This window comes from Gymnoscopelus microlampas, assembly GCF_963454915.1.
Source record: "Gymnoscopelus microlampas genome assembly, chromosome: 24".
In the NCBI taxonomy this organism is placed as follows: Eukaryota; Metazoa; Chordata; class Actinopteri; order Myctophiformes; family Myctophidae; genus Gymnoscopelus; species Gymnoscopelus microlampas.
In genome coordinates this window covers 17,558,886-17,568,885 of record NC_139961.1, presented here as the reverse complement: position 1 = coordinate 17,568,885, position 10,000 = coordinate 17,558,886, and the positions used below count along the sequence as shown (strand labels likewise).

The following is a 10,000-nucleotide window of genomic DNA, read 5'->3' as shown; positions in this document are numbered from 1 at the left end:
TTGCTTACTGTAAGTTGCTCTGGATAAAGAGAGTCTAAATGCCTATATTACAAATTGTTAATACTTTTCATTGGTTTGACAGCAACAGACACACTTCACAACGTTTGCTTAAAAAAAGCAGAACTACAAGCTTAGAACGTGACACACTGATTGTAGATAGACTATTTCTGCTACTTTTGGGTGACACTGAAGTATGACAAAGCATGGCATCAATTTAGAGTGGGGCATAACAAGCTGAAATATGTTGATACAATTTGTACCTTTTTAAATAGAGCAGTACGGCAGATAATAACTTTAACTGGCTGCATACCGGCTACTCAGAGGGCCAGTAAAGATTAATATAATACTTCTATTATTATGAGTGAGCTGAGCATTAGAGGTGAGCATTTTGAGCATGCGGCTAAAGCTAAAATATGTTTTCATATCCGTCTCCCGACGGAGACACAACCATGCTCCTTCTCCACAACCATTCTCCCCTCCAAAAAGGTACAATAGCAACTCAAAACCATTCAGTCGTCTGCAGGTTCCATGTAAATGGTGCATTTACAGTATATAGGGTATTTATCACATTTATCCAAAGCACTTCACTTCACCCATTCAGCATTCACACACACAATAAAGACGCCCCCACACAAGTTCACCCCCACAATTCGTTTTTTTCAATCGATTAGTCACCCCATGGAGACTTAACCCATTAAGACCTGGAACTTTGTCATTTTTAGATTTGAGCTACAAAAAGCATTATTTTACTCTTTGGGCTATTCAGAAATAGCAGATATACAAGCTCGTAGCGTGGCACCGAGTGCCGCGCTACGAGCTTGTAGATCTGCTATTTTTGAAAAATCGTGAAAATGTGTGCAAATCTTCTGAATATATATATATATTTAAAGCAAACATTTTTAACTCAAATCTTTGCTTCTGGGGGGTCCCTGTAACAAAATATTTTGATGGGGGTCCGCGGCCAAAAACATATGATTTTGGGGGTCCTTGACATGAAAAAGATTGAGCACCACTGATATAGAAACATACGTTTTTCAGAATACTGTTGAGATGCAGAGACATGTAGAATCAGCTTCAGGTCTCAATGGGTTAAATACAAGGATATTTTTTAGTTTTTGTCGCATTCCTAAGCCAATAATTTGATGACCGTCAGCGGTTCCGGTAGGAGACACAAAGAGTCTCCTTTGTGTCTCCTACCGGAACCACTGCCTACCGGTCCGCTGGTAGTAACGGTTGACACGAAAACGCTTGAGAACCACTGTCGGAGAGCTCTTCAAAGGGTCCAAGAAGTTGAACCCCCCGATCTGCTCGGGTCTCGGGTTTTGGATTGACCCGTCAACAAGACCTCTAGGCCCGGGGGACTGGAGCTGTTAAGAAATCCCGACAACCGACCGCCCCCACACACACACTCACCCGTCTTGAAGATCTCGTAGCGCAGGGAGAAGCCCGCCCCTTGGTGGGCGTAGTCCGAGACGAAGCGGATCTGGAGGGAGGGGCCGGAGGAGATGATGGGCGCCGGGGCGATGTTGCTGCAGTGGCGGCCCAGGACGCCCGCCGTTTCCGAGGTGCCGTCGCGGATCTCGATGAAGTCGTACCTGGAACACACACACACACACACACACACAAACACACACACACACACACACACACACACACACACACACACACACACACACACACACACACACACACACACACACACAGATGATAAGCATTGTTAGTATGTCTTATTGCAAACTCAATGTGTGGTTTAATAATCATATTTATTTAACCAATTAAAACCGGGAAAACATCTGTGTAACCACTTAAACCATTATTTTATACTTTGGCTATTCAAAAATTGTGCAAATCTTTGAATGTTTATATTTTTTAAATCAAATTATTTTTTACTCAAATCTTTACTTCTGGGGGTCCCTGGAACTAAACATTTTGAGATGGGGGTCCACGGCCAAATACATATAATTTTGGAGGTCCTTGATATGAAAAAGGTTTGGTTCCAGGGACCCCCAGAAGCAAATATTTGAGTTAAAAATGTGGTTTAAAAAATATATATATATTCAAAGATTTGCACAAATTTTCACGATATTTTTTTTTTGCAGATCTACAAGCTCATAGTGCGGCACTCGGTGCCGCGCTATGAGCTTGTAGATCTGCTATTTTTGAATAGCCAAAGTACAAAATAATGGTTATAGTCTACAGCTAAAAATCTAAAATGACACACACATGCGTTCCCGGTCTTAAAGGGTTAACATGTCTCTCTCTGTGCTTGATATCTTGTTAGAAGAAAAGCATGTTTAGTATCAACGGAAAGTTAGTCAGGATGTTCGTGTGATATAAAGTCGCATTTTGGAGGACCCCCTAAGGAATGTAAAGTTAACTAGGTTTGCGCGAGTGAAGCGTATATGAACACCTATAATATGGTTGTTAGGACTTTCCCCTGGCTGGCCTGACAATAAACTGAACACGGAGAAGGACTTCTTGACACCTGTCTATTTCTTTTATCAGTGCCATACCATTCAGCAATCATCATTTCAAGCATGGTGGCTATTAAAAGCCTTTTTAAGTTGCACGCGGGTCTCTCTGAAAATAGCGGATTTCACAAGTTCACAACGCGCCATAAACAAAGTAAACACAAAACAAAGTATAGCACAACAAAGTATAACTCAGGTGTTACCGACAACACTGGCACGTTCTCGCGGCACTATGCTAACGCTGGCACCCTGCTAAATCCATCAAAAACCCCACTTAATTGGGTTGAGTAAACTGAGAAATATTTACACTATACACAAACAGACAGACAGAGAGAGAGAGAGAGAGAAAGAGAGGAGAGAGACGCATGGACGAGAGAGGAGGTAGAGAGGGAGAGAATGTTACGAGGGCTATAGGCTAATAAAAAGCAAGACAGGTCGGGCGCTATTTATCGGCTCTGGGGTTCGCGCTAGGCGCGGGGGCCTGGCTAGCGTACAAGGCGTCCAGGCACAGTCACAAATAAATATATCTCCCACATAACTTGGCTTCCTTTCAAAAAGCACAGACTGGAAGTGCTTCCACCTTACAAGCCGCCCCAAAAAAAAACATTTGACACGTCCAATATATATCGAACTCTCAGGGATTCAGCGCCCCGGTTTGCGCGGAGGACAAGAATCTAATATCCGTTGGCGAGATCCAATCTCCAAAGCCACCAGGCTTTGATCTATGAGAGGGGAGAGACAGAGACAGAGAGAGAGAGAGAGAGAGAGAGAGAGAGAGAGAGAGAGAGAGAGAGAGAGAGTACCACACCGAGCCATGAGAGACAAACAACAAAGGGAGAGCATCTTGCATGGAGAGAAGACATGTACAAATAGACAGCTGGGGCGGACTCATTAATAAGCTGGCTCCAAAATAGACTGCGAGGCTCATGAAAAAGTAAGGAGCGCCGGGACCGCCCGGGTCCAAATAATAAAAACATAAACTATCAGGAGAGAGAGAGCGAGAGAGAGAGAGAGATAGGAAACGGAATATTGAAAAATGACTGCGGGAGCTTTTTGAGATACCCTGGATGAACCCTGATGAACATGAACACTATAGCGCAGTGGTGGACAAAGTATATACTCGAGTAAACACTCAACTATTCAAAAGTGCAAATTACATAAGTACGTTTTCAGAAAATAGCAGATCTAAAAGGTCAAAATGCGTCGCACACAACTCGTCGCAGACAAGTTTACTAAGTCTAAAGGGTTTGAGCGTTTTAGTGGTTAATAATTATCGGGTCAATATGTTTGTGCTTGTGCGTGTGTGCGTGTGCGCTAACCTTAACTATCCAGAATTAGCTTGCGCGCACGGCCATCTCTATCATTCCGTACGCATTGTCAGACACACAGACACACACACACACACACACACACACACACACACACACACATGTGTGTCTGTGTGTCTGTCTGTCTGTCTGTGTGTGTGTGTACATGCGCAAGCACCACGGAACGACAATGCCAGAGGAGACATGCAACAGACTGACTGCATGGCGTGTGGCTATGAGACCCGGTTCACATTTGATTGGATTAGCAAGTTCAAATGAGTTCAAAACTATGAGATCAACCATCGTGCTCTTCCGTCTTCTGTGTGTGTGTGTGTGTGTGTGTGTGTGTGTGTGTGTGTGTGGTTGCGTGTGTTTGTTTCCCATTAAACATGAATGTTTTGTATTTTATGAATTATAAATTGCAGCAATTGCTAATTCATTGTCAATATGGTGTTTGTGCACTTTAGGGCCAACTGAGGCACTCCTTTCTTTCTTTCTTTCATTCTCTCCCTCTCTCTCTCTCTCTCTCTCTGCATCCTCCCTAAGCGTGCGCACTCACTCACACACGCACGCACGCACGCACGCGCACGCACGCACGCACGCAACCCGTCTTTATTAGCTCATGTGACATATCTGTCAAAAACAACAGGGTTTTTGTTCTCTTACATTTCATGAGGAGATGACAGGCACTTCAAAAACTGACACACACACACACACACACACACACACACACACACACACACACACACACACACACACACACACACACACACACACACACACACACACACACACACACACACACACACACACACACACACACACACACACACGGCTGTTAATGGGACTTCACTGCCGGCATGATTTCACTCAAATAAACTGCAATGGAATGAACTGAAATGACCTATGCGAGTACTCAGATTTGTACCACGATGAATTGTATGTGTTATAAATAAAACGCCTGCATTCAAAATGTTAACTTGAGTAAAAGTACAAAAGTATTGGTGTCAAAATATACTTAAAGTACCAAAGTAAAAGTGTTTCAAAATCTGCCAAAGGTTTTCGATAATGTCGAACGGCCAAAGTATAAAATAAGGCTTAAGTAGTTTATTTATGTTTTGTATTAACAATCTAAATCTGAAAAGTAACTAGTAACTAAAGTGGTCAAATAATTGTAGCAGAGTAAAAGTATACTATTTGACTCTGAGATGTAGTGAAGTAGTATAAAGTATTGAAAAATGGAAATACAAATGCAAATAAAACAACCTCAACATTGTGTAGTTGGTTACTTTCCACCACTAAATAAAGTAGGCCGGCTTGCTCAACCCTAAAGACGTCCTTGTTCGGCTCGCTTGCAGTGAAAGAGGGATTTAGAAGATTAGCTTTAAGCTACTTTTGTCTATGAGCCTCCAGTCTCAACAGTCCCGATGGAGAGATACAGCGAAAAAGCAGATGAATTCAAAACTATAGGAGACACAAGAAAAGGTGAGTGTCCAAGTATGTATGGACTCCGCCGTAATCTGAAGACTCACCTCTTCAGATGCCACCTCTCCCCCCTAAGCAATTCACTCTCCCTGTACCACCTTCTTGCCAGATTTTGCTTTGGTTGAGCAATAGGCTCTATGCACAGCAGCCATATTGGACAGAAATTGGGCCCCTTCCTTGCTTCCTTCACAGGTGTTACCAATGACACTAATGAAGGCTCTGTTCCATTTAGTGTAGCACAGTGGTTCTCAAACCTTTTAATTTCAAGGACCCCCATAACTCTGAGAGTGTACAAATGTACATGTGTACACTCTCAGAGTTACACCCTCTCAAGGAACCGTGAGGATCCCTGGACCACACTTTGAGACCCACTAGTATTTCTAGTGAGCCAACATGCACAATATCAGCACCCTGACTCTGTTTGACCAGAATGGAACAGAGCCTTCATTAGTATCATTGGTAACACCTGTGAAGGAAGTCAGAAGAGGCCCAATTTTTCTCCAAAATGGCTGCTGTGCATAGAGCCTATTGTCTTGGTAACAAAATGATTTCTTAGATTTGCTTTTCCTCGAGAACACATATTAAGAATGTGATTTAGATAGCATGTTGTTTAGGCCAGTGGTTCTAAAAAAAAATCATGTCAAGGACCCCAAAACTGTAAAAAATATATATATATATATATATATATATATATATATATATATATATATATATATATATATATATTTGGCCGCGGACCCCCATGTCAAAATATTTTGTTCAAGGGACCCCCCAGAAGCAAAGATTTGAGTTACAAATGTTCGCTTTTAAAAATATTATATTAAAAGATTTACAAAAATGTTCAAGATTTTTCAAAAATAGCTAAAGTATAAAAGGTTAATATGGTTACAATTATTGTGATGCTATATTAACACATTTTGCTGGGGACACCCTGGAACCCCCTCAAGGACCCCTGGGGGAACCAATGGTTTAGGCAGATGGTAGCTTTATTGTTTACCCGGTTATCCTATAGTTTTAAATGCACAGAATGTTATTTAGATAGCATGTTTAGACCGATGCTAGGTTCACTGTTTACCTGCTATCCTATAGTTGCACACGTATAGAATTGTACATTGAGCTCTAGCTACAGGATTATTTACCTTACTTCATGCTTACTATGCGTGTGATCTCGCACTCGTAAGTCGCTCCGGATAAGAGCGCCGACTAAATGCCTACATTGTCTTTGTAATTGGATGAACAGGAGTTATGAATGGAACTACTGCACCTGGGCATCTGCCAGGTATATGGACTGTTCTTCACCTCTGCAGAGTGTGAACCTCACTCCGAAATCAGCATGCCTGAAAGTGCACTCACAATTTGACACAAAGCCAAGATTCCTTCAAAAGGACCGCTGTGACATGTTGGTCCTTTGCCGCTCTTATTTTGCTATTTGATATTTACTGAGCTATATCAGCCATACTGATGATTGTTGCTGAAGGCTAACGTCTCTAAAAATAGGCCTCTCTTATCCACTTAAAACATGAATACTTCATTAACTGGGGTCACCCAGGGGTCTATACTTGGTCGCCAAATATCTTAGCCAAAAATAGCTGATCTCCAAGCTGATCTTGTGGTGAATGTTTGCCCATTATAACATAACCAGAATAGGGACGCTATGATATGCTTTGAGAGGCATTGGCCTTCAATAACAATGATGAATAGGCCGGTGTAGCTCATTAACAGAAAAAAATATGTCCATTTTCAAGAAATAAAAAAATCCTATCACAGCTTAAGAGTGACAAAGGAGCTACAGTATACGTCACAAAAGCCGGTGCGGTGTGCTAACTACAGCGTGTGTAGGAGCTGGCATCGTTGACACCGGAGGAACTGACATAATCGACATTGTACAGTGTTTCACATAATTAAACACGTGTTTGAGACAAAGGGGCCTTCAAACAGAGGCAGGCCTGGCGTGTACAAAGCGAGCGCCCGTCCAATTCAACCTCTAGCTCGTCTCTCTCTCTCTCCGTTTGTAATCCCGGCTATAGCGGAGTGAACGACGGGCGAAAAAGGCTTTAAGCGGGCGAGCTCCCGCGGCGTGAGACGCCGCTGTCCCCTAAGTACGCCCGCTTAGGGTTGAAACCGACACGCGCTCAGGGAGGGCTACACACGTGCAAACATGTGCCAACAAACACACACACGCGCGCGCGCGAGCGTGCGCATAGTGCAGTATCGCCAACGCCAAGGATAAGAGGGCCGAGAAAGAGCTGAGTGCTTAATTATGTTTTAATTGATTTTGGAGTGGGTCTCTCTCTCTCTCCCTCTCTCTCTCTCCCTCTCTCTCTCTCTCTCACTCTCCCCCCCCCTCTCTCTCCTGTCGTGGATTAGCGTCGGTGAGAGAGCGCTAGCTCAGATGTGATTATTGACTGGCTCGCTCGGCCTCTCTCTCTCCCCAGGCGCTGATGAATACATGCATGAGAGCCAGACGAGTGTCTCGCTTCTCCCTCTCTCTCTATCTCTCCCGTCAAAATGCAACGTTCAAGCACATTCCATGACACGCACACGCGCACACACACACACACACACAAGCACAAAGGACAGACACACGGAAGCAATTTGCTCGCGCGTAGGCCTATACGAACGGCCGCGCATGCTAGCGTGCAGACGTGGACGCGTGTGTGCCTATCCCACCTTCGCCCTCTCTTCAGGCAGTCTGTCTGGGTCGGCATGACAGGCCTCGCGTTTTGGGAGCCATTACGGGGCACAAGGTTTCCCAACGCGCAGCCCCACTCCCCACTCCCCAACCTCCAATTAGCCCCCATAGAGAGTTACTCGAGTGGGGGTGGGGGGGGTGGGAAAGGAAACCAAAACCCCTTTGGGGGGGAACGGTCAAGTAATTCGGATCCAGTCCAGACATGTTCCTCTTCCCTTCTCATCTGTCTTGTCTCGCCCCCTCGGTCCGCCCTCCGGCTAATTGCCTTTCACACCTCCGCTGTTTTTTTTTTCTTTCTTTCCAGAGACGGTGGACATTTCCCCGACGCCGGCCACGCGCAGGCGCCCTCCACGGACCGCCCGAGACACCCTCGAGAGTCGGATAACAACACGGTACGCGCACGTGTTTGTGTGTATGTGTATGAGTGTGCGTGCTTGCATTATTATATGGACCGAAATGGAAACGAGGCTTTGGCTTTTTTTTTGTGCCATCCATTCGGCATGTTTTTAACTCGTAGTATTCAACCGAGCAAAAGGCTATACTTGTGAGGGCCAAATGTCCCTGCAAGTATGGTAGAATTTGAGAAATAGACGTCGCAAGGACGATTTTCCTGAGGAAATGGTTGTTTTAAGATTCAAAAGCGATTTTTTTTTTTGTTAGTAGTCTTACAATGAGGAACACATTGAGGTTGGGTTTAGGATTCGGATTACACATCAAGGTTAGTTATGTCAAATGTGTGTGTGTGTGTGTGTGTGTGTGTGTGTGTGTGTGTGTGTGTGTGTGTGTGTGTGTGTGTGTGTGTGTGTGTGTGTGTGTGTGTGTGTGTGTGTGTGTGTGTATGTGTGTGTGTGTGTGTGTGTGTGTGTAAACGTTAGTAAGACTAGCCCCAAGGCCCCCAGCTGCAGCCGTGGTCGCCCCCCCCCCCCCCCCCCCCCCCCCCCCCCAAACCCACAATTTGAACACCAACCAACCAGTCTGGTGGACTTCCTACAACAACGCATCTGTGTCATTTTAGATTTCAGCTATAATACTGTAGCTGAAGTTTTCCAGAAAACTCTTAGGATTCAGAACAGTGGTTTAGAACAGTAGTTCTACAATTTTGCAGATCTACAAGCTCGCAGCTTGCATATCTGCTATTTCAGATTTTGTTGAAGAATCTTGAAAGTGTTTGATTTTTTTTTATTTATTATATTATTTTTTTAACACAAATCTTTTCCTGTGGGGTTCCCTGGCACAACACATTTTGGGGGTCCTTGACATGAAAACGTTTGAGAGCTATACTAGCTTAGAAGGCATTCATAGAATATTCTCTATCAATTACACACCTCATGAAGCATTGAATTCATGGAGATTTGTTTTTTGTTTTCGTCGCATTCCTGAGCCAATAATTTGATAACCGGCGGCCTCTCCGGTAGGAGACTCAAAGTGTCAACTTTGAGTCTCCTAACGGATACATTAGCATCATTCCACCGGTAATACAATTATTGGCTTAGGAATGCGACAAAAACAAAAAAAAATAGCCATGAATTCAATGCTTCATGGGGTGTGTAATTGAAAGAAAATGTGTCATTTTTTGGGTGAACTACTCCTTAATGGGTTAAAAAAAAGACTTTAGCGAGGTTAAGGTTAGGTTAAGGATCCAAGAAGAGCGTCCTCTGGCAGGACTTCAGTCCTCTCTCTCGGGTGGCCCAATCCAGTGACAACCCCTTATTACGGGGGAGCCTGTGGACATTATGGTGTGTGTGTGTATACAAAACCGCCGGATTGGCCAGAGCCACGCACCGCGCCGGGGTTCAGCTCGCATAAAGGTCACGTTCAAGAGAACACAGAACGGTCACAGGAGGGACGAAAACAATAGATCGGGTTTCACTCGGCGCTGACTGCCTCGGAAAATATTCCAACTCATTTGGTTCCAGCTCCGTTTTCCTAAACGACCCCCGGCGAGCCGCCAGTCCCCGACATCGAAACCAACGCAAATGAGGAGATCAGAAGACGCGCACGTGAGATTCACGCCTGATTAGATGTGGGAGGGAGAGAGAGAGAGA

General features: G+C 44.3%; 1 protein-coding gene across 1 annotated transcript in view; it reads right to left on the bottom strand.

Annotated features, from left to right (window-relative positions):
* LOC311040574 (neuropilin-2-like) overlaps positions 1 to 10,000 on the bottom strand; it is a gene marked incomplete at its 5' end in the record, with an annotated part of 171,802 nt that overhangs the window by 88,714 nt on the left and 73,088 nt on the right. Inside the window, 1 exon segment of the mRNA XM_084050905.1 lies at positions 1,414 to 1,595. Coding sequence (XP_083907031.1) covers positions 1,414 to 1,595 — 182 coding nt within the window.